This window comes from Daucus carota, chromosome 8 (genome assembly GCF_001625215.2).
Source record: "Daucus carota subsp. sativus chromosome 8, DH1 v3.0, whole genome shotgun sequence".
NCBI lineage: Eukaryota > Viridiplantae > Streptophyta > Magnoliopsida > Apiales > Apiaceae > Daucus > Daucus carota.
The window spans coordinates 31,289,663-31,315,237 of NC_030388.2; the positions used below are offsets into that span (position 1 = coordinate 31,289,663).

The following is a 25,575-nucleotide window of genomic DNA, read 5'->3' on the forward strand; positions in this document are numbered from 1 at the left end:
ATACTGAATCATTTGTTTTAAGTATATTTATTTCTTATCTTTTTAATTGAGAATCATTTAAACATTCATATGTTATATAATGTTACATATTGTGAACAATTCAGCATCAAATGGAATACGAAATTTTGGATTGTTAAATTTTTATATAACACAATAAAGATTCACAATCTAAGCAGTGTTAGACAAAATCACCGGAACGATTGAAATATTATCTGAGATAGTCCATTGTGACTGTTAAATAATATTTGTATAATCTATGTTTATTGAACGTGATCAAAATAATATAATTATTCTTCTATTATGATTATGATAGACAAGAAAAATTAAAATTATACAATATGTTATTGCTTAGGTTCTTAATTTAGATATATTAATTGATACCTATATACAATGCACCTACTTTGACATATGTGATGTAATATATTGTCGATCACAAAATTATGTATTGGACAATGACATTATAAACAGAGTGAGATATTAATATATAAAAATATGTTTTTTTTACACCTCATATTACGTGTAAAAAGATCAAAATGATTATTATTCTGAAATAAAGAATCGAAACATACCTGAATTAAGAAACAACACAGCATAGCCTAGAAGCCGGATAATTACTCATTTTATTTCAGAATAATAGTCTTTTTGTGTGTTCGTATTCTGAAGCGTAAAAAATGTATTTTTATTTGATATTTTCAATTCTTTTTGAAATAAAAATATAAATGTTAATATTTTATTCAAAAATTACTTTAAAAAATAACACATACAAATATATAATTTTTTACAACTCAAATTACGTGTAAAGAATTGTAATAATTATCATTTTATAACCGAAAATCAAAAATATTGCAATCTCTCTGATTTTAATTTTAAGAAATCGAGACTGTTTAACGAAAAAAGAAAAAGAAGCCTCGCCCGTAAGTAGGGTTACAACGAATTCATTCCGCTCTCTCCCTCCGCATCTCTCTCGCCCTCGTCTCTCTCGCGCGCCGTTACAATTTTCACTGTATGTATACACCACAACACACCCACACATATCGAGCTCACTCGTTATATATCGATTTCTTGTTTAATTTTGATTTGCAACTGACTGCTTACGCGTACACACACTGTGTATGTAACTGTGATTATAATTTCACTGATAGTGATAGCTTTATGATGAATTTAATCGCTGTTTGTTTGTATTTAGCTCATACTAGTTTCGATATTGCAGTAGAAGTTCAGTAGAAGTTGTGTAGTTGAGCCTGTTGTGATTTCGATATTATTTGAAGTTATGTAGCTGAGACTATAATGATTTTGAGCCTAATCGTTGTTTGTTTGTCGAGCTCATTTTAATTTTGATACGGTAGTGGAACCTATGGTGTGGTTGAGGATATTGTGGTTTCGAGTTTAGTCGTTACTCAATTGTATTGATTTTTTTGCTTTGCAGTTGAGTCTTGACTGGTGAGTATCGATATTAGCAGAAGTAATGTAATTGAGACTACTATGATTATTTTTGAAATATTTTAATTGTAGTTTAGGTTATAACTGCACACCTTTTGTAGTCCTCATGTTGAGTATTAATGTTGAGGCGTAGTAGAAGTTATTTAGCTGCTAGCGTTCTGAAATTGAGCTTAGTCGTTTACTGTATTAGTGGAAATTACCTTCACATGTTTGCGGTTCCGTATGATGAGTTTTAACGCCAAGGCGTAGTAGAAGTTTTTGTATGTGTGGCTATTCTGATTTGAGCTTATTTGTTACTTGAGTGAAATGAGTTTGTTTTAATTTTGATCTGCGGATTGTTTATAAGATTGATAATGTACACAGAGTTCTGTATGGGGAGGAAAAAGCAGAAGGTAGTGTTGCCACCTGATCTTCCGCCAGATGTTGCTGAAGATGACGTTGAGGTGTCAGATGAGGATCTGGCTTTTGTTAAGGAAAATATAGAACATGTTGGCTTTCTCAACACTTTGGATACACAGTCAATTACGAGGTACTTGCTGTGATTTTTTAGTATTTTTGTTGAATGAATATTACATGATTGTGTTGTGCCTAATATTACAACGAATCACATATGTGCGTGTGTGAACTTGTTGATTTCTTAGACGGATTGTACAACATATAATAGCAAGTTTTAAGTTTGTAAGTTTTGTTGTATTTTGATGTGAAGGCATGTAACTCGTGTTGCTGACGTTAAAGAAGATGCCCTAGAGTCTTTATACGAGCAACGATTGAGAAAGAAGACTTTACTCAAAGAAAAAGATGAGAATTTGCTTGAAGTTGATCCAGTAGATGCTCTTCCTGTTAAGACCCCGGATGGAAAGATTGTTTTCAGGACGGGTAATTTTATTTAACTTTAATCTTCTGGCAGACATTATTATGCCATTCCGCCTGTCTTGCTTTCTATGTAGATGATGGAAATAAATTGCAACTACACGGGTCTTTCTTATTTTCTTCCAATCGAGAACTTATGTATAATTTACCTCTTTTGGTTTTATATTGCTGTAGTACCGAAGGTACCAAAAGTTGCAGTTGATACAGCAACAGAAGGTGAAGCCACTAGCGACAATGAAGACAATGTTGCAGATAAAAGTCTAGTGAGGTTAAGCAAGGCAGAAAAGCGTGCCAAGTTTAAGAAATTAAGAAAAGAAGCAAAGAAACAAGGAAAGGAGGTGACTGAAATTGAGGAAGTAAATGAGACCTCCCAAGCTGATGTTCTGGTATACCCTATTAGCCAGCCTGTATGGTTATTTTGGTTGATTTTTTTCCTACTCAAAACTTTTCATTTTGTTGGAAATTTGCACTTGAAATGAAGCGAAGTAGTTGAAGGCTATTGCATGAGCGTGGTACACGATCATGTTAAATTTTTACACATTCATTAAATTGTACTGGAAGCAAAAAATATAAAGGGAAATTAAAAAGCCCCTGAATAAACTGTAGTGCTTCATTCTGTGCTCATGCAATGATTTTGTCACAAGCAGCAGTTCAAATGATATACTATATGGACTATATTATATGATACTATTAGGACTATCTTCTGCTTCTCCATTTTGTTACTTATTCTCCAGGTGCTTGAGAAAATATACAGTAATGGTCATGCGGTTTTATAAAAAAATTTGAATAGGTTAGGAGGTCCACTAAATTATTAATTACTCTCAGCGTCTCATTGCACCAGGAGTCTTCCAGAAGGCCCTTTTAGCAATATCTTTCATCATCATATAAGGCTTTGCAGTCATAACATGCTGTCTCTATTTCAATTGTGTTCTTTAAAAAAATTGCAGAAGATAAGTTAGCAATGACAACGCACAGTCTTTTGATGTAAGCTTAGCCTCTAAATGACAATCATATCTTTTGGAGGCCTTGAGGCAGTTTACATGCTATATTCCATCTGTTTTATCTTGCAAATTGCTGGTGTTTGAATTCCAATCTAGTAGCACTCGTTTGTGAATGCAAACATTCAAGAACTTTAAAGCAACTGATGCCTCCTTCGGGCATCTCGATCGAAATATTTTATATGAACACTTTACTTCTTAGCTTTAGACTACTGATTTTTTGGCCATAACTAATGTTATTGTAATTGTGTTATACTATTGCTAATTAATATTGGTGGTTTATCCAGGAGGAAGTAAAAAAGGACCTTACAGCTGAAGAAGCAAGTGAGAGTAAGAAGTATAGACTTGCAGAAATCGGAACGGCACTGCTTACGGATCCAGAAGCCAATATTAAATCTCTCTCAGAGATGCTACAAATTTCTAAATCCGAGGATCATGCTATAGTGACACTCGGTCTAAAGTCATTGTTGGCTGTTTTTAAAGACATTATTCCTGGGTATGAAAGCCTACCGAATTTATTTTACTTTTCATTTGCTAGTTTATATTTAATATTCTTTGTCTATGTGTACAAGGCCGTAGTATGTAACTATTTGTTTACGGGTTTTGTGCACCAGCTATCGTATCAGGCTGCCTACTGAAAAGGAGCAAGCAATGGTTGTTTCAAAGGCTGTTAAAAAAATGCGGTTTTATGAGTCTACGCTCTTGTCGGTTTACAAGGTTTGAAATGACATTTTTTATTATCCGATAATTGTTCTTGAGTCTACTTAACATTAAATTGTACAAGTCTGTTGTAAATGTACTCTACTTGTTCTTGAGTCTACTTAACATTAAATTTTACAAGTCTGTTGTAAATGTACTCTACTTATGCATAGTACCATCATTCAGATTTAATATTTGGTACTAGTTTAGGTAAAGTATAGTTTATCTTCTCAATTTTAACCAAACATACAATTTTCAAGTGTCTGAAGGTTTGGCTGATGGTGCGCTGAATGTTGATTGGTAACTAGAGCCCTCTAGCTAAAGGGAATACTGATGTGCTTACCTCTTACATTTGCATGCTTGTGCACATGTGTTTGGTGGTTTGCTTGTCTGAATGAATGGGTCCTGTAAAATCTTATACCTCTCGATTGTTTGCTTTCTGATAGGCTTGTCAGTTGTCTATACTTTTGCAATACGCTGACCTTCATTCTCGCGAATATATATACTTTAACTATCTAACCATGTCATTCTTGAAGAACTACAAAAATTGGTTTATGTTATCAGACAAACTAAAAGCTTGTTTTCCAGTTGTGCTCTTCATTTACTAGAAATTATACTGATCAATTGTTTAATAGTTTTGGAAAACAGGATCGTTTATCATCAAATGTATCCATTGCCTATTGAAGTGTGTTTATTGTCAAAAGTTATAAGCATGACCTGATAATTATGCCATACCAGTTAGCTTCTTATAGTTGAGTTTCATAGGTAGTACGCCTTTGATTTAAACATCCATATGGAGAAAGTGGAAAGAATATATAATTTTTGTACTGCGAGGTTTGATCATGTTCACCTCTATTATCAACTTAGTTCTGTGCATAATTTGCCTTAAAAAGGTCATGTAATTTGGCTGAGTAACCACCAAAACGGTACTTAAAGTTGATGAATCCATGTAAAAACTTAAATGGTGTAGCCAAAAATTATTAGGATCTGTTTATTCTAAACTATTTAGACTTTTAGAGCCTGAGGGCACATCCACTTTTAAATTTTATCAAGTCCTATATATTTACCTATATTTCTTCTTTACCTTAAGTGACTAGTGAAACGTTCCTGACTTGTTCTAATATTATGCTTATATATAAGTTCACCTTCTCATTGAGTGTTTCACTTCGTGCATTTGCAGGCATACCTGCTGAAGCTGTTTTATTTAGAAGGAAAGCCAGCCTTTCAGCGTGTAGCCATTCGCTGCATCTGTAGTTTGTTGGAGGCAGTTCCTCACTTTAACTTCCGTGAGAGGTTGTTAGCAGTTGTCGTCAAGAACATTAGCTCTGCTGATGATGTTGTCAGGTTGTCCCCTATCTCCTTTCCATTCAGCTCGTGATCATCTGATCTTTTCTGTTAGCCTTGCTTTTGAGTTCTAAGATCATATATATATGCTCATATTGTCTTGATTTACCTTTTGGGGATAGAAAACTGTGTTGTGCCACTATTAAGTCACTGTTCATGAATGAGGGAAAGCATGGTGGGGAAGTTACTGTTGAAGCTGTTCGTTCGATTGCTGCCCTTGTGAAAGCACATGATTGCCAATTGCACCCTGATTCGATTGAGGTATGGAAATTGCAGTTAAAGTTCTTATAGCTTTTATTTTCCAGTAAAACATTATTAGCCGTAGCTTATATTTTCCAGTAGCATTTTCTGTACTCGGATTCTCAGACAATAGTGTTGGACCCAAGTTGACACTAGTATGGTAGCAAGGTCATTCACAATGTAAACAGTGTGCCCGATACCAAAAATTGTACTAAATGCTGGAGCATAGTGTTAGAGGGTTACCCACACAAGAGTCAAGACTAGGTTCTTAAGCTCATAACATAGATATCTCATGGTTCTTGATTCTAGATAAGAAAATTTCATTAATTTTATGTTAGTGAAATGAAATTGGTTTCATTTATACATGCCTACATAAGGAGAAAACAAGGTCTGAACTTTGCTATAGAATCACTCCAAAGTGAGTTGATCTTAGATCTCTTATATAGTGCTTCATATCTATATCTCATGTTAAAGTAAAGTCAACCTAAAATTATTTCTATAAAATGCCAGGTTCTTTTTTTATCTTGCATCCACGACTAGGTGCTTAATAGAATTGATTTGTAAGTATAGAAGATGAAGATATATCAGCAGCTTCACCTGATTTTCTAGACTAGAGTGCACTTTGAGTGAAATTAGCTGTTCTGTTCTACTCCATACAAAAATGTGTGTTATATGAAATTTTGGTTTCCATCTAAGTTCCCTTACTTTTTCAGGTTTTTATGTCTTTATTATTCGATGAGGATCTTGGCCGGGCCCAACGAGCGCCTGTAGATAAGAGGAGCAGAAGTAAGAAATTTAAAAAAAGAAAGAACCAAGAGGAGCAGCCAAATCAGTTACTTAATAATGATAAAAAGAAAGCTAGGAAAGAAATGATATCACAAACACAAGAGGAGGTAATCATCTTCAAATGAAAATCCCCATTGCCTGTTTTTCCCACAATTGACTTCAGTTTGACCTCGTATTTTATGCAGGTTGACGCTGAATATAAGGCTGCTTCATTTGCTCAAGATATTGCAGAGCGCCGAAGAATGCAGACCGAGACTCTTTCTGCTGTTTTTGAAATTTATTTTCGTATATTGAAGCATACCTTTCAGACAAGGTATGTCCATTAAATTATTTTGTAATATGATACGTAGCAGAGGCTTGGTTTGTGACATTCAATTTGAAAACGTAGGTGTGGTTTAATTTTAATGTTACATAGACAAATTATACTACTATATCATATTATGTCACAAGTATAGTAATTAATTAATTCCCAGATGTGCCCCTAAAATTGCAAGTTAAATATTATTTACACTCCTTTTTTGCAACTAGCATGGAATCTGAAGATGGTTACTATTATAAAAACGCAGAGGCAAAATGTGTTTTTGAATGTTGGGTGCTTTGTAATATATCAAGTAGCAGAATTATAAGTGTGATTGAAATAAAGACCTGATGCATGGTATTAAGCATTAAGATGTTTCCTCTTTTTTATGTTCCACAGAACAGACGCCACTTCAGGATCCTATGTTTCATCAGGGGGACACCCACTTCTCGTTTCATGTTTAAACGGAATTGGGAAATTTTCACATCTTGTTGATTTAGATTTCATGGCTGATCTTATGAGCTACCTTAGAAAACTTGCTCGTGGTAGTGGTGATGGTAATGGATCTCCTGAGGATTGTTCAGGATGTTTGACTGTGTCTGAGCGCCTCCAGTGTTGCATTGTTGCTTTTAAAGTGATGAAGAGCAACCTCGATGCCTTAAATATAGATCTACAGGACTTCTTTGCACAACTTTACCAACTAATACTAGAATACAGGCCTGGGAGGTAACATCTTGTGCACTATAATGCTATTATATAGTGAATTTCTCGCATAACATAATAACAGGTTTGTCGCCTTAAAGATGTGTGGAATGTGATCAATAATCATAAATTTGGTGGATGTTTTTAGCAGAGTAATTAACCTTTCTTCCTAGTTGCACACATTCATCTATTTTAGGTGCCAATTCATTTTCTGGTACCTGTTACATTTCTGTGGTTTTCAACTCAATTGTTAGTCTCTTTTTGTTATACGTCAGATACGACCATGGTGTCCCAATCCTTCATGTTGCAAAATAGACGCTTCACCCAGTAGCAGTCCAACTTATATAGAGTCCAAGGCCTCTGTTCAACTTATATTTTAGGAGCAAGGCCTTACAAGGACTTGTTTTTGGAATATCCTATTTGGTTGCGTTATAAATAGTCTCATATACTTCAGTATATCAATTGATTGGTAATAAACGATGTCTTTAAAAATGAATAATAAATTGAATTCTTTGTAGCACACTTGCATGCCAAGTCTTTGCACTTGGTAAATATTAGATCCATACCCCAGAATCTTAATAATTCAGATAGTTTAAACGCCTCTATTTCTCTAGTTTCACTGCATTTAATACAGAATCCTGTTTTTGACTAAGCGCTATCCAAGCTTAGTGCCGTTTGATTGTCTATGAATTTATAACGGTCCCTTGTTTGAACGTTTTCTGTCGTCTTCTGGTTTAATTTGGAAACCTGTACGTAAAATAAATGTGTGAATGCTAGTAATTATAAGGAAGAGGGAGGAAGACAGTCTTTTTAGTTCTGTATATCACATATGTTTTTTGCTTTTCCAGATTTCATGTGTTTGTCATCTTAAGTATGTTTTTTTGTGTGTGGTTGAAAGACCAAGATTATGTCCACTAATTCTTTGACCTTGATATATTGGACCAGGGACAAAGGTGAAGTATTAGCTGAAGCTCTGAAGGTAATGCTATGTGATGACAGACAACATGACATGCAAAGGGCTGCAGCATTTATTAAACGTTTGGCAACGTTTTCATTGTGTTTTGGTGCTGCAGAATCAATGGCTGGTATATTGCAGTTAACTCATAGCTTTGTATCATTATTGGTGTAGTATATTTTTCTTAACGATATGCACATTTGTGGGAGATATTGCAGCTCTGGTTACTCTGAAGCATCTTCTCCAAAAGAATGTTAAATGCAGAAATTTGTTGGAAAACGATGCTGGAGGTGGTTCTGTTTCAGGTCCTGTTGCGGTAAGATATATTTTACTTCTTAGGCTAATCTATGCTGTTCATTTTTGGGTTATAATTCTATTATTGCACCCCTAGTCACCTAATGGTATACCAAAACTTACTGTTCACTCAAGAAAATTGATGGACCTTCCCTAAAAACATTCCCTTCACGTGGATATTAGATTCTCTGCGTGAAAGGGATGGTGAAATTAAATGGAAATAGAGAAAAAGACTGATTAATATCCTTTGTGATCTATAATCCTGTTGTCTGCACTAGTATAACTTTGTTTCTAATTCATTTGCAGTACCTAGCTGCTTATTTGATGATTTAAAACATATTAGCCTTCTTGTTTATGGTTAAGTTGTCTACTAAATTTCTGCATTTCATGCTAATGCTTTATTAACATCATTTGCAGAATTATCATCCTTATTCTTCAGACCCAAACCTTAGTGGTGCACTAGCTTCGGTACTTTGGGAACTTAACCTCCTTTCAAAACATTATCATCCATCTGTTTCCACTATAGCCTTGAACATAGCCAATCTAACCAATACAACTAATCAAGTTTATCATGCCAATGTCTCTCCTCAACAAGCATTCGCCGAGTTATCACTTGAGAAAGAGTCTTTTAATGCGAACATTGACATAAATAAATCGGGTAACAAGAGGAAAAGAGTCAATGTGCAACAGGCTGTACCTACTGTGGATGATGCTGAGATAGCGAGTCGGACGGATGAAGTTGAGGTTAGAAAGAAACTATCAGAGCATTTCTTCCTTCTTCGTGACATATCAGAGAATGGAAGATTAAAGAGCGAGCTAGATCGTACCACAAAGTCATTACAATTGTATCAACAGTACAAGAAGCAAAAGAAAAAGCAAAGGTAAACAAACAACATCTCTCCAAAATTTTTGTAACCTTAGGATGCATAACAAATTATTCATTGAGCTGTATTTGAATGTTGCGACACCGCTTGTATTATTTGAATATACTTTTTTACATATTTTGGAGATTTCTTTCATGAACGGAGATTGCTTAATGTGATTTGAATGTGTTCCAAGTGCCAACATGTATATTGTGGTTACGCAAGTACCATGTTGGATGGACACTGTTATGGTACGATAAAAAAAACTTTAGTCTATCAAGAGTAATTTTAAACAGATTTATTTTGTAATATGGTGTTTCCCTGGTTCTTTCTAACCATCTGTGATAGTACAGCTTTGCTATGCTATCTAAATTTCCATTTGATGTGGTTTTCACAATGACTATTTGCTCGACTTTCTCTCTTTTTTTCTTGTTGCAACTTTTTGCTATCATTAGGTTAAAATCTTAATTTCTGCGTGCGTTTCAAATTAAAGATATTTTGACGGATGAATTACAGTTTATGAATTTCAAATATTGTTGACTCAGAGATTTTTCGTCAATTTTCAAGTGCGAATGTATCTATGGCAAAACTTCTAAACATTATGAGAAATGCTCAAATCCACAAGTTTTAATAATACATTACAAAAATAATAAGTACTTAAATAACACTGATTTTTAAATTTTTTAGAAGCCCATATTTAAATTAAATTGCCACGGGATTACTTGTCACAGATAATTGTCGATTAACGTATTTCATTATCAAATTTGATACTGATTAAACATATGAACGGCAAATATGGAAAATTGGAATCGATGTTTCCTTCCTTTTTTTTTTTTTTTTTGATGCAAAATTTGAAATTTTTTGCGGACGGACATGTGAGGAGAAGATTTCATAGAAAGAAGATATTAGGCTCCATTTGAAAATACTGACACTTGTATCAATTTTTTGTTAAAAACAATCTGATAATTTATTTGATAAATTTAAAATTAATTTTTTTGACAACAATCTTTAGCTCAAAGTTGATTTTAGAAAATATTTTGGCTTATTGTCAGAAATCAAAATTTTATCCGGTTTTTATAAATACTCATAATTTAACTTGAATTGTCACGTATGATTTCAGAACTAATTATGGAAAATTTGATTTGGACTCTCGTTTAAGGATGTTGAAAATTTAAGAAGATTTAATATCAAAATGAGAAGAGTACAATTTTTTTTTGACACGAGAAGAGTACAAAAACTTTAGTTCAGTTTATAAAAAAAATACAATCACCAATTGCATCAACAAATTAGAGATCTTTAGAAATTTTTTAGAACCATGTATTATCCAAATTATTACATTTATGTCCGTGTATTTGATTTATTTTGGATTTTGGATTTAAATTTGAGGACTTAAATAAATACAAACTAATAAACAAATATATTTTTTTTGTAAGGGCTAATAAACAAATTTCTATATGTATTTGGATTCGTTAAAATATAAAAACTAAAAAGACACAATTATTCGTGCAATCTCGAAAAACAAATACACAGAGCCTAAATATACGTCCAGCTTCTTCTTCTCTCTCTAACTCTCCATCCTTGACTCCATTCCTCACATTCCTTGACCCCTCTCTCCATCTCTCTCCCTCTCTCTCTCATCTCTCTCTCTCTCCAGGGGTCATCTCTCCCAATCTCTCCCAAATCTCTCCCACATCATGGCTTCAGAAATGGCAGAAACCGATCGCGAGGGCATCGACGGCGTCCGCATGACCTGGAACTCATGGCCTCGCACCAAAGTCGAATCCTCCAAATGCGTCATCCCCATCGCGGCTTCCATCTCTCCGATCCGATCTCACCCAGATATCCTCACCCTCCCGTACGCCCCTCTGCGTTGCAAGACGTGCTCGGCGATTCTAAACCCTTTTGCCCGCGTGGATTTCGCGGCTCATATTTGGATCTGCCCCTTTTGTTTCCAGCGCAACCATTTCCCCCATCACTACTCCGCCATCTCGGAGACCAATGTGCCGGCGGAATTGTACCATCAGTACACCACGATTCAATACTCTCTGACCCCGATTGAGGATCACAAGGTGGGTCCCACCCAGATGGGGGTGGGCCAGGGCGGGGCGAATTCGATGAGGCCGCCGGTGTTTGTGTTTGTGTTGGACACGTGTATGATTGATGAGGAATTGGGGTATGCGAAATTGGCCTTACAGCAGGCGATTGGGTTGTTGCCTGAGAATGCGTTGGTGGGGTTTGTTACTTTCGGCACGCAGGTGCAGGTGCATGAATTGGGGTTTGGGGATATGTCGAAAGTTTACGTTTTTAGGGGGTCCAAGGAAATGGGGAAAGATCAGGTCTTGGATCAGTTGGGGTTAGGTAGGAGGAGTGCTGGTGGTGTTTATGGTAAAGGTGGACAGGCTGGGGGGTTTGATAGTGGCATTCATAGGTTCCTTTTGCCTGCTTCCGAATGCGAGTATACGTTTACCTCGGTACATCTCTTCCTTGGCTTGGTTTTTAATGGTCGGGCCTTTTTGTTAGTATGTTGAATTTTGAAAAAATGATATATGTGTTTGTTGAAAATTAGTTAATTATGAATGGATTTTGAGTAAGCTTTTAGCTCGGTAGGTCTCGTTCTTGGCTTGGTTTTAATGTTTTGGTCTTTTTGTTAATATGTTGGAATTTGATAATTGATATATTTGTGTGTTGAAAATTAGTTAAATATGGGTTTTAATCTTGGGATTTTTTGATGGTATATTGTTTTTAAGTTAATTGGTTGTTGATTGTTAATTGATTGTGATTTAGTTGAATGTTGAAAATTAGTGAGTTACGGGGTTTAATGGTGGGATCATGTTGATGTTTTGATATTGGTTTGAGAGTTGAATTTTATTACTACAGGCCTAATTGATTTGATTTAGTTATTTGTTGACAAATCTATTAATTAAGGTCTTGTTTTTTTTGGTTGGTATTTAGTTGTTAGAGGAGTTGGGTACAGATTTGTGGCCAGTTCCACCTGGTAATAGATCTTTACGGTGTACGGGAGTGGCACTTAGTGTTGCTTCAGGATTGCTTGGAGCTTGTTTGCCTGGTACCGGTGCACGGATAATTGCTCTTGTCGGTGGTCCATGTACAGAAGGACCTGGCTCGGTATGGCTTTCTATCTTCTAGTTCAATGCTCTCCCTTTCTCCACCCTTTTTTATCTCTATATAATTTTAAACTAATGATTCTTGTTTAATGTTTTTATCTGTATTACCATGATTATCGGGATCCAGAACTGAATTATAAATGTCGAGATGTGTTCTCCTACAGGAATTTATTCATTAACAATGCTTTTCCTTAATATATAAACGTAAATATTTCCTTCAATATCCTAATCATCGCAAGCTTACCTGTCTATATCTTTTAAATATTAACGTGAATATTACATAGTAATCTGGTTTTTTAAAAATTTTGTGACTAAATTCTCCCCTTACCCTCACAGCTTTGTTCTTCTGCCTTTACTTTGTACCTTGATACAATCTACGTTTCAAGGTCTTTATCTTAGTAACACGTATTGTATATCAGTAGTCCAAACAGTTCAGAACTGTATTCATCTGGGACGAGTTTATAATTTTTACTTTACATGATTCTGACTTTTTATGTTCTGCAGATTGTATCAAAGGATCTGTCTGAACCAGTTCGGTCCCATAAAGATTTAGACAAGGATGCAGCACCTTATTTTAGGAAAGCTGTCATGTTCTATGAAGAACTTGCAAAGCAGCTTGTTAGCCAGGGGCATGTGTTAGACCTTTTTGCTTCTGCACTTGATCAGGTTTGTGTGATAATATGCTGTTGCAACTTTTAAACTGGTGCCTGGGTGAAATATGTAATGTACGTACCATTGTGGTGTGGCTTCAGTGTTTAGTTGAAATGTGTATATTTACATCTGTAATTGTATGAATTCTCTATATGATAGCCAGCCCGAGTTGATAGTTTGTGATCACATGTGAATATGTGATAACCGGGAGCAAGTGTCCGACTCACTTCTACAATTCTTTTGTTACCTAATTTTCATCTGCGGATTAAAAATGTATGATTTTTTTTAATATCAAAAGGACAAAAACAGATTGGTTTGGTGTAGATCTGTGTACTACGCATGTACTGTATTAAAAATTCACCACTATAGTCACTGCAACAATATTATATTAGCTTTAGTTTTTAAACTGATATTGTGGCATTAAAAAAAGACATGTGTGTGTGTGTGTGTGTGTGTGTGTGTGTATATTAATTTCTGATGCCATAAGGCCCTATAATGCTTTCCTGGATTGTATAAGCGTTTATATTTTAAATTTGTGTATATTCTTAGGTTGGTGTTGCCGAGATGAAAGTTGTCATTGAGAGAACAGGCGGGCTTGTTGTTCTATCCGAAAGTTTTGGACACTCTGTTTTTAAAGATTCTTTTAGGCGTGTTTTTGAAGATGGTGAACAGTCGCTAGGGCTCTGTTTCAAGTGAGTTCTCATTGTTGAACATGTAACTCCTGCTTTATAGTTGTAATATGCTTTCACATTATATTTGTTGATAAGATATATGTGAAACCTTTTTATCTACCGCTAACTCTGGTTCGAGCTTTGAATGGTGTAAATATATGCAGTACAGTGTACACGCAATAAAAAAGACACGCATAAACAATCAGATATATGTAATATGCATATGTTTTTCTGTAATCTGTATCTCAGAGCCGTGTTGTTTTTGCAGCTTTACGTACAATATTGTTCAATATGTACAATATAATTACTTGCTCTAAAATGTTACTGGTTTGACCTATGAATATCAATAGTATTTTTTTTCAATACATATATGAAGCTTGTAATTGATTAATTGTTTCAGTGGCACACTTGAGATCAATTGTTCAAAAGATATAAAGATTCAGGGGATTCTTGGTCCTTGTACGTCTCTGGAAAAGGTTGGTTTCTGCAATTTTTGAGAAACTGATATTTTGTATTGCTAAATTACTGAAAGTGGACACTAATAAGTACCTAATGGTTATTATTTAATATTTAAGTCATTAAAGTATTGTATGTCTTGCAGAAAGGACCTGCTGTTGCAGGCACAGTCATTGGACAGGGGAATACTACTGCCTGGAAGTTGTGTGGCCTAGATAAAACTACTTGCTTGACTGTTTTCTTTGACATATCATCTAGTGAGAAACCAGATCCTTCTGGAAATATCAATCCACAGTTGTACATACAGTTCCTTACAAGGTGAGCTGGAAATCTCTTTTCATCTGGCTCTGAATTGTATTCTGGACCATGATGTATTTTTTAGTGTGAGTTTCAATTATATATTTTTTGATTTTTAGGATTGTCAAGCTGTTCTTTGGCTTGCATATTTTAACTTCTCATAATATTTATGAAAATATATACTTTAGCTTTTTACATAACTTGAGTGCATTTTCTATAATTAAGAAGAATAGTGCTGCTTCTTCAATATTGAAATATGTTGGTTTTGATTTAAATGAAGTTATCAGAGCCCTGATTGTCAACAGAAGCTGCGTGTAACAACCATAACTAAACGATGGACAGATGGTGCTATTGGGTCGGAGGTATGTAGTGATCTATGTTCCTAATTTCACTTTTGAGTTTTGAATTGGGTTTAATTTTATCGTTTATTTCATGCAGTTTATATCATATTTTCTTTTGGGCTTTGACTCGACATATATATGCCAGTTATACTATATCTCTCGCACAGTATATACTATTTCTAATAGCATCAGTTACCCTTAGTTACTTGCATGATTTTCATACATGTATGTCGGAGGGATTGCAACTTGCAAGGAACAAAATTTCGTAGCCCCTGAGCTTTTAGTTAATACACACCTTATATGCTTGAACTTGGTTGGTCGGTGATGAACCTGCTTCTTGCCAAACACACTTAACTATGCCGACCCCTCCAAAATAGTGAATACACCACTTTTTCCTGAATATTTTTTTTGTTAAAATGTAACATGTCTTGATTTTGCGAAGCTTATAGGGTTGAAATTCAACAGGTTGCCTTGTTTTTGTCTGGCACAAATTTATGTTATTGTGCGACACATACATTATCATGCTGATTTATGCCCTTATTTGCCAAATGGTTATTGTCATGTTAATTTGCCAGAGGTAAATGCACGAAGTGAGATGTTTATGGTGATGAATTTTATGACTCTGCAGGACTTGGTACAAGGATTTGATCAAGAAACAGCTGCCGTAGTGATTGCAAGATTGACCTCTCATAAAATGGAAATGGAGGTACTATTATGTCTATATGAATTGTGAATTCTGGGTAGGTTTTTTCTGTGCGGTTCTTTTAAAGGTTAAATAAAAAGAAAATTTGTACAAGTAAAACCTGGATAGTTGGCTAATTGATTTTTTCCTAGGTTGTTGGGCATGTATAGTAGAATACAGAGTTAAAGTCTGTTTTTATCTTTAAATGGCAAAAGGTGAAAGACAAATGCATTTATATGACTTTCGAAATTTGCATATTCTAGTAGTGACTTGTTGAGTTTTTTAAAAATGTTGTGTTAATTCTGTAACCTGAAGTGATTCTAAGCTAAAACACAAATTTGCAGGGAATATATGGTGTAGTGTTCAATTTGAACTTCAAATATAGTAAATCTATGAAATCCTTTTTGGGCAACTTTGTCACCTTTCTAGAGCATACCGAATGATGTGGAAATAAGGATGAAAATATCAGATTGTATTTACTTTATGTTCTTATATAGGAATAGGTTTGATTTTAATATATTTTAAAGTTTAATTATATTATTTATAGATTATTATTAATATCTAGATTATTAAAGAGAATAAGAAAAGGATTTGTTTCCTTTATTAGGAAGTACTTGGTCCCTTAGTTTAGGGATTTACTCCTATATAAGGAGACGTCCTGCATCACTAAGTAGAGAATGGATTTGAGAACTTTGCACATTATTATTACATTATTAAATGGAATAAAAATGAATTTCTTGTGGTTAAGTTGTCTTCTGCAAGAAATATGTCGGAAGTTTAACCGAGACATTCTGATCTATGTATTGATAATCTATATAATCTCCTACATTCCCTTTTTTTAATACTTCTTTCTACATTTATTGATCGAACTTTCCTTTTAATTAGTAAGTGTTTATAGCTTTTGCTTGTAACTTTAATGTTGCCAGTTGACTATCAATTATGAATTTCTTTATCAGGAAGGGTTTGATGCAACACGGTGGTTAGATCGGAACCTTATCCGTCTATGCTCCAAGTTTGGCGACTACCGCAAAGATGATCCCACATCATTTACCTTGAACCCCTTATTTTCATTGTTTCCTCAGTTTATGTTTAATTTGAGAAGATCACAATTTGTGCAGGTATTAAGCTTCCAGAGTTCTTGCAATTTTCTTTGTCTATTTGCGTGTATTTTATATGTATGCGTATAACTCTATTGTCCTCTGCGTGCTGCTTGGCAGGTATTTAACAATAGTCCAGACGAGACCGCCTATTTTCGGATGTTGTTAAACCGGGAAAATATACCCAACTCTCTTGTCATGATACAACCATCACTCATATCTTATTCATTTAATGCACTTCCTGAAGCAGTTCTATTGGATGTTGCATCAATTGGTGCAGATCGTATTCTTTTGTTGGACTCATATTTTAGTATAGTTATATTTCATGGAATGACAATAGCTCAATGGAGAAACATGGGTTACCAGAACCAGGCTGAACACCAGGTGCATTCTTGCTTCTAATGCTCTAAATGGATAATTTCTACATAATTTAGTGGTTTAGATATTGAATACTAGACAAAAGTCTATAATTCATCCCTATTTAAGACTAGCTTGCAATAAAAATTATGGATATTTATACACACAGAGGGGCATACCTTTTTTTGAACCTGGTGTTTTTTTATTCTTAAATCATTAGTACCAAACACACTGATAAATCATTAGACTAAACCGATGATTCTTTAGAGAGAGCAATGATATGCATTGGATGAACGTGAAGTTTGTTCTCAACAACGTCATTTTCGTTTTGTAGGCATTTGCACAATTGTTGCAAGCTCCTCATAATGATTCTAAACTAATCATTGGTGAGCGTTTTCCTGTTCCAAGATTGGTGGTCTGCGATCAGCATGGATCTCAGGTAAATTTTATTTTAATATACATCTCTTATATTTAATTCCTCTAGCACCAAGTAGTATGTAAGCTATATCTGTGCACCAGTATGACCTCTTCCTTATTTGGTGTAAATTATGTTGAGCAGGCAAGATTTCTATTGGCAAAGTTAAATCCATCAGCAACATATAATAATGCTTCTGAAATGGCAGCTGGTATGGACGTAATTTTCACCGATGACGTAAATCTCCAGGTGTTCATTGAACATCTTCAGAGGTTGGCAGTGCAGTCTTCTTGAGTTTACAAAGAGGGAAAATTTCTAAAGAATTAAGTTTTGGTTATGTAACCGGTGTCAAGTACAACTTCAATCCCCTCTCTGGTATCCTCTTGTTCCATTATATGATTGCTAGCTTTCTTTGTATCCTTCACAAGACAAGAGATCAGAACGCACATCCTAAGAACAATAAAGAAAGCACATATTATTCTTTAAGGGCTGCAGAGAGGTGTTTGAAATAATGGGTCTAGGTTTTGTTTTATATTTTCGAGTTTTTCTATGGAAGATTGTGAATGTAAGTTTATAGTGGATATATTTAAGCAGCAGTTCTGGAGGGCTATATGTAGCAATGTAGAAGTCAGGAGTCTGATCTACTTGTTCTCTGCAAAAGTCATACCGTCGTCAAAGCTTTTCATATAAATTTTATTTTTGGTTTGTATACTCGGAGACTTGGCTCCGAATCTGAGAAGTTTAGAAATTTATGTTGTTTTTAGTTACTCTTGTTTTCTGACTTGTAATATATACCTAATTTGTATGTGCTCTCCCTGGAAGTTAAAATTACATAATTTGACTTTGTTTTGCTCAGAATGTAGTTACCAGATTCATATTTAAATCACCACTTAATAACATGCAGCAGACCATTATCAATCATGTAATGTTTTTAGTCAGACTGTTGAAATAGCATCTTTTTTCATGGTTTTAATATTTTTTGTGCTACTAAGAAGAAAGAGCAAGGAAAAAGATATGTTAGAGGAGCATAGTATAAACTAAAGAATTTAAAGATTTTCAACTTATCTTCTTTTTTACAAGTTAGAAATTGACTTATAAATTTGTTAGGACAACGATACAAATAAGTTGTTTTCACTTGTAAGTCCACAAGCTCGGCTTATAAAGACCATCAAACAGTCCATAGAAGTGTATTTTTTTTTTAAAGTAACGAATATATTAAATAATGAATATAAAACACCTGTTCAATATATATGTCTAAAAAAATTATATAAATATACACATTTTTAAAAAAAATAAGTCCTTTGAAAAGAAAAATACACCCAAACATGCCCATAATAACCTATTGCAATGATTATTTAATATCATGGTGTGATATTAGATAATATATTTAAATATTATATCTATTTAAATAATGTCATTCATATAGTAATTCAAATAAGCTTAATGATCCATCCTTCCTCTAGAGCACCTCGTCTTGGCGCCCAATTTTAAAAACTCCTCTTGAAAAATCTAAAATGTACACCTCTTTCATCGTCTCCGATCACCACCACCACCGCCTCCCCGCCACCACCTCACCGCCGTGCTCCCAAGGCCACACCTCCTCTCTCAACCTCCCCACTCTCCAAGGCGGCTCGATCTGCCTCCTCTGCCTCTCCAACCTCATCTCCTCCCCCTCCTCTCCCTCTCTCCACGTCTCCTACGCTCTCTCCCAGCTCTCTCTCGCTCTCTCCCAGCCTCCCTTCCTCCGCGCTCTGCTCACGTTTCACCCGCACTTTCTCGTGTCGCCGCTTGTGAGCTGTCTCGCGGCGGTGGATGATGAGGCGATCGCGAAGCAGGTGGTGGAGATCGTGGTGGAGATGTGCAAGTGCGGCGATGAGTCGGTGTATGGCGAGTTTGTCGCGAGGGTTTCGGATCGGGTTTCGAACGGATCGTTGGCGTGGAGTAGACGCCAGGTGTTTATGGTAATGTACTAATGTTCCTCGATAAACCGTGAAATTTAGGGAGTTACTGTATGAATGATTTGTATGGAAGAAGCTTGGAGATTATTATTTTTATATGTTACTGTATGATGTTTATGTTAACATTTATAGGAATAATTGTGTAATTTAGAGATATTTATGCCTTTTTTGGAAGTGACATTAAGTAATTCGTTTGAAAAATTTTGAATGCTTGATTTCGGAGAAATTTTAAGATTAAAATATGTTTCTACTAGTGCTAAGATGTCTCTGATGGACTGATTAGTATAGATGTGTACGTTTGTGGCTATTATTAGGTTAGAAAGCGCGAGAACTTACTGAATCACGTTTCGAATCTGATATGATTTAGGGAAAACGTATTAGTTTATGGTGATTTCTGGATTAATTGTTTATGTTTTCAGTTTCATATTATATTTATGTATATTTAGGTGACAGTTAATGATTGAATTATGGAATTTTTTTGAGATTACATGTTATACTCAGTACTTGACTGATTGATTGATTAGTAACCATAGAAATGCACTTTGTAGCAGTTTGAGGATCCATTGTTTGCTTATATGGCATGAGAACTTGCTGGATCAAGCATTGTATACGATATGATTAAGTTTAATGTATGAATTTGTAAGGTACTCTAAGTGATTCTGTATTGCAACATATATTCAAGTATACAGCCTTAATCATCTGAAACAATGATTTGGATTAGTAGCAAGGATAAAATTAAGGTATAGCTACACAGGTAACAGAGCATATGCATTGATATGTACCTAACATTTTACTGTGTCTAAAACAGAATCGGTGTCCTGATTCTTTCAGCTCCTATCTTGGTATTTCATTTAGTTGGTTTTCTTTGTTTTTCACAGCTTCACTGCTTAGGTGTGCTCCTAGATCATCAGAAGAACAATCCCTGCAACAACATTAAAGACAAAGAATCCCTTGCTCTAAATCTTGTGTCTGGTCTACAGCTGCCAAGGTAACAATCTAGCATAAGTCCTTATTTATTTTTTTGCCCATTATATTCAAGTTTTAGTTTCCCTTTTGATACAGTGAAGAGATACGAGGGGAGATTCTTTTTGTTCTCTACAAGATCTTAATCATTCAGAACACGTTTAAGGATGATAATGTCACCGATGCTTTCATTACATGTGGTCCCAAACTCTTGCGTTTATCACTGGAAGCCCTCATGAAAACAGAGTCTGACGACGTTCGCTTGAACTGCATAGGTCTGTCACTTTCTCGTGCTCTATATCTAGAAAATATCTTTCATGGCTGTATGATTATTCTTCTTCCTTACCCTTATGAGTTGGAAGCATGATCAAGCATTTAAAACTCGCCTACTGATAGTAATCCAGTATATAACATTGTTACCTGTTCCAAAATTGTGAGTTCCATTTAGTCAGGCATCCAATCTATGGCTATCTGTGTGGCACTGTCGTACATTTAACACATAACATAATGGTCCAGTATTAATGTAATATATGTATCTGTTCAGCAGGTAGTGCAAGGGTATCAAAGTTTAAACTATGTGACGACTGTTTACTGCTTTCTCTGTGATGATTTTAGTGAGTCTTAATACTAATATGAATATGATTATGTCCCCAATTGCTTTGTTGCTATAATTATCAGCAGTAACTACTCAATATTGTATCTAGTGATATCGTCTTTTGCTATTGTAATTTATTTTCTATCGTCACCTCGCACATCCAATGGCAATTTCATGTGTTACTGTAGCACTTCTGTCTGTGCTGGCTCAGAGAGGGTTCTTTGATAGTGCATACGGAACTGATATCAGTAGCGGGGATCAATACGAAGATGACAACTTTATGGAAACAAATCAATTATCAGATAGGTCTGCGATGACCCGCTTATTTGCTGAAGCCATCAAAGCACCACTGCTTTCATCTGATAGCCAAGTTCAAACAGCCACTTTAAACTTAACATATCTGTATCTGTCAAGGGATGACGGTTCAGGAAAAGAAGTTCATGTGTTGGTGGAAGAGAATATAGCAGATTATGTATTTGAAATTCTGAGATTATCAGGTATTATCCTTGAACTTAACCAACTGATGATGAGAACTATTACATTTACTGATTGATCATTTTCTTAACGATTAAGAGTTTCTGAATATATTTCTTAAATTTCTGTATATCAGATACGGACCTTTTCTGATTGTAAATACATGTCAGCCTAGTCGAAACAGTGGACGAGTTTCTGTTCATATGGCCAATCACTCCTATCTCCAGCATGATCTAACTATTTGCTGAGAGCATGTCCATTCATGCATATATTTGACATAATCTCTATATAAGTTTCCTACAAATATACATATATTAGTACTTCATAATGTATATTCTACTAATCCTTCTAACAAGCTTTTATTATGTTTGTAGGGTGCAAAGATACACTTGTCAATACTTGCCTGCAGGTTCTTGATTTATTATCATCTGCTGATCAAGTGTTTAAACCAAGACTTGCTATTGGTTTCTCAACCCTGCTTCCTGTTCTGCATTATGTGGCAGATGTTCCATTCCATCCTGTTCAACCTCAAACGATAAAGCTCATACTGAAATGTGTTTCAAATTGTCCAGGAATATTGTCCAATTCTCATGTTGAAGAAATTAGCCTTGTTTTGGCTGGAATGCTCAAAAAACATATAGATGGTGACACAGGCATGCTTCCAGAAACATTTACTTTGGCTTGCTCTCTCCTGGTAGCTCTTCTGAAGTCTCCATCTTGTCACGAGGCTTCAACTTTTGCATTAACACTTCAAGATGCATCCAGGCATGCAATTTTGAATTGTTTAAGCATATATGGACGGCACCCCAGCCAATTTCTGCACTCCCTATACCTACTTAAAGAGGCTTATGCCTATGGTTGTGAAAGGAACACCAACACCAGTTACATGGAACTAAGAAACTGCATTCTAGAGGTGTGCAAAACACACCTTTTACCTTGGTTTTTAACAGCCATCAGTGACATGGAGGAAGATATGGTTTTGGGAGTACTAGAAAGCTTCCATGCAATATTGCTTCAGGATATTGATACTAAACCCAAAGACTTTGCATACATTTTGCTTTCATCCTCGTGGTTCAGCTTTTCATTTGGATGCCTTGGCTTATTCCCAGCAGAAAGAATGAAATGGAGAGTTCATCTCATGTCCAGTTCTCTGGTAGATGTGCTTCTGGGAAATGATTCTGGGCAACCCATCAGAGATGCTGCCTCTCATCTACCATCTGATCCTATAGAGATGCTATACATACTAGGGGTGAAGAGCTCTCATAATTTAGATTCTTTATCTTGTCAATCTGCGATTCTGCTGATACTTTATACCAGCTCTTTGTATGATGATAGGTAATTAAATCTTTATTTGTCAATTTTCTTGCTTCATCAACTCTAAGTTATGCATCCAGTTTATCATTCCTTCAGCTTGTTCTTTCTGTAGGCTTGCAGATGATAAGCTGGTGTTAGCTTCTCTTGAACAATATATCTTACTTAACAATATTGAGCTCTTATATGGAGCTGCTAAGTCTGAAACAATTGAAATTCTGGTAAATGTGTATGGCCTTTATAGAAGTCTTGCCAAGATGAGCTACCAAATACCTTACAGTCCAGAAGCTGAAAGGATCTTATTTCATCTTGCCAGTGAAAAAGATTGGGATCTGCTTTCTTCAAGAATTCACTTCAAATCACTGAAATGGTTATTTCAACAAGAAAAGATGTGCAAGTTACTTTCCACACAAATTTTAAAGTTATGCAGATGTAGCACTTCTGTTGCTAACCATATCCTTCTGCATGGAAAAAATAGTCAGAGCTTGGATGTATTAACTCTTGCTGAGCTGGTAGCTTCAGAAGACAACTTCGGTGCTACACTCTTGGTATATTTACTGAGAGAACTTGTAGAGGAAGGTGGACAAGAGGATGACATCATTTCTACGTTGAATCTCATTGCAGAAATTATAGACACATGTCCAGGTGCTTCAGACCAATTATGCCTGCACGGGATAGGGATCGCAATCGAAAATCTTTATTATTATTCAAGGAATGCCTCTTTCCCAAATACTTACATGAACATGTTGAAATTAATTTTCAGAATTTTTAGCTCAGTGCGCTCTAAGTCTATTTCAGAAGACGAATCTTGGCTTGCAGTTACAATGAAGGTAAACATTTCTGCTATTTTAGCCCACTTCCCCTCCTTTTCCTGAAGATTGACTAAACCTTTAATCTTATATCTCAGTTGATGGACTACCTAATAGCAACAGCAACTGCAGATGGGTGGAATCATGAAGGTCTTATGATTATTGGCATTCTTTGTTTGATTTTGCACCATTCTACAAATCAAGCACTGTTAGGAGTATCAAAATCCATTCTTCTGTGTTCTGCTTTGGTGCAAATAATCACCAAAACAATCCGTGAAGCCTGTTCTAAAGGACCTGCTTTGACAGATCACGATGAAGGAACAAATGTAGGAGCAAGCTTGATATTTCTTCTTTTACTAAACTATTTCTCTTTCAAAAGGTCAGTGCTTACTTCCAATGTCCTCCACTCCTCCTTTAATGACATGTGTTGAAAATGACATTTGTTTTTCTCAACAGTATGCATGCTGTGGTACCTGGAAATTTCTACTTGCTCGATTTACTAGATACCAACAATGTAAAAGAGATATATTTTATAAGCATCCCGTGCCACGATCTGTGCAGACTGATTTATTTTGGTTCTCCTCCAGTAAAATTGGTTGCTTCATATTGCCTTTTGGAATTACTAACTAGAATTTCTGAAGAGGAGAGGACAGAACCTGAAAAGTTCAACTGCAACTCATGCTACCTAAAATCACTGATCGCTGTATTAGAAGGCATGCTACATTACAGTGACATAAGAGTTGCCATGAACTGCTCTCTTTGTCTATCAATTATTCTGGGCTGGCAAAAACAGGATATATCTGCACAAGTCTTTGGGAGAAACAATTGGTGCAGGTTTATTATAGAAGAACTAGTAATGTCCTTGGCAGTTCCATGTTTAGCATCAAAGACATTGCCGATTCATCATAAGCCTGCAGTTCATGTAGCAGTCGCGTTGCTCAAACTGCAAAACATTCCTCAGTGGATGTCCTCAGTATTTGATGATTCTAGCATATTGGGTATTGTTAAGAACCTATCAGCAAGTAATTTGAGTCCAGAAATGGTACTATTATTTCGAGTGCTTCTGACCTCAGGGTACTTAAAGGCCGATCAAGTTGCTGTCCTCAATCGTTTGTTCCAGGTAACAATGTTAATTCACTTTTTAAATGGCTTTTGGTAGTCTCAAAGCATCTACTATATCAAAGTCTGAGGAATTTCACAAGTTTATTCCAACTACAATCCATAGCATATTTAAATCATCCAAATTTTGCACTAGGCATCTGTAAATATACATTTCTAACAAACTCCAGGCATCTATCTCTATTTGTCTTCAGGAATGCAGGAAGCGTATCTACTCGCAAAATAGTCAGGACAGCAAAGAGGAGCACACAGAGAAGCTAAATATCGCCTCAGAGGGACTAGGAAATGTTTGCGAGTTTCTGATCAACCTCATGTCCTCTCAATCCCCTGCTGGCATCAGGTCGCAAGAAGTACAAGTCAGGAACAAGGATTTGCTAGAAGAGATAGAACTATTTTCTAAAGATATTATGGAAGAGGATGTTGCCTAGTGATACTTTGTTTAGCACTCTGACTTGTACACAGTAAATACATTCTCCTGAATTTATCATGTTTTTGGTATAATAGCTTTAATAGATCACAATCGGTCAAAACTTGAGATTATCTTGTGTGTTTTAGAAGAGTTTTAAGAAAGATCTCTCCTGAAAAAGCTTTGGAGATGATGGCTACATTTCTTGAGAGGTTGTTTCGGGTATTTTAAAGATATTACAGCCCCCACAGGTGATTCTTGAATAGAAAATTGGATTTATGATGGGTGTAAAAATCACCGATTCTATAATATCTGGTTGATTCTTTAAAAGGTGATTCGATTTTTAAAATGTGATTAAT

The 25,575-nt window shown here is 35.4% G+C and overlaps 3 protein-coding genes across 4 annotated transcripts; all 3 read left to right on the plus strand.

The window, feature by feature from the left end:
* Window positions 1-864: 864 nt before the first annotated feature.
* On the plus strand, window positions 865-9,649 carry LOC108199780 (nucleolar complex-associated protein 3). 2 transcript variants are annotated; one of them, XM_017367752.2, is made up of 14 exons: window positions 865-1,003; window positions 1,804-1,969; window positions 2,147-2,316; window positions 2,485-2,696; window positions 3,596-3,804; window positions 3,923-4,025; window positions 5,188-5,351; window positions 5,474-5,612; window positions 6,305-6,484; window positions 6,563-6,690; window positions 7,075-7,401; window positions 8,323-8,462; window positions 8,551-8,648; window positions 9,044-9,649. In XM_017367752.2, the coding sequence occupies exons 2-14, from the start codon at window positions 1,812-1,814 to the stop codon at window positions 9,509-9,511; spliced, it is 2,496 nt and encodes an 831-aa protein (XP_017223241.1). In that variant the 5' UTR covers window positions 865-1,003; window positions 1,804-1,811; the 3' UTR covers window positions 9,512-9,649. The 2 variants fall into 2 exon arrangements, with proteins under 2 accessions (XP_017223241.1, XP_063939042.1); XM_064082972.1 differs by lacking the exon at window positions 865-1,003 and adding an exon at window positions 1,042-1,110.
* Window positions 9,650-10,996: 1,347 nt separating this feature from the next.
* Window positions 10,997-18,439, plus strand: LOC108199551 (protein transport protein SEC23 E-like). The gene is made up of 12 exons (XM_017367417.2): window positions 10,997-11,960; window positions 12,442-12,615; window positions 13,119-13,280; window positions 13,815-13,957; window positions 14,337-14,412; window positions 14,538-14,710; window positions 14,970-15,051; window positions 15,659-15,736; window positions 16,669-16,830; window positions 16,930-17,193; window positions 17,501-17,605; window positions 17,726-18,439. The coding sequence occupies exons 1-12, from the start codon at window positions 11,184-11,186 to the stop codon at window positions 17,873-17,875; spliced, it is 2,346 nt and encodes a 781-aa protein (XP_017222906.1). The 5' UTR covers window positions 10,997-11,183; the 3' UTR covers window positions 17,876-18,439.
* Window positions 18,440-19,025: 586 nt separating this feature from the next.
* On the plus strand, window positions 19,026-25,488 carry LOC108197711 (protein PUTATIVE RECOMBINATION INITIATION DEFECT 1). The gene is made up of 9 exons (XM_017365401.2): window positions 19,026-19,542; window positions 20,418-20,527; window positions 20,602-20,777; window positions 21,286-21,594; window positions 21,946-22,906; window positions 22,998-23,712; window positions 23,790-24,070; window positions 24,148-24,811; window positions 25,005-25,488. The coding sequence occupies exons 1-9, from the start codon at window positions 19,096-19,098 to the stop codon at window positions 25,236-25,238; spliced, it is 3,897 nt and encodes a 1,298-aa protein (XP_017220890.1). The 5' UTR covers window positions 19,026-19,095; the 3' UTR covers window positions 25,239-25,488.
* The last annotated feature ends 87 nt before the right edge of the window (window positions 25,489-25,575 follow it).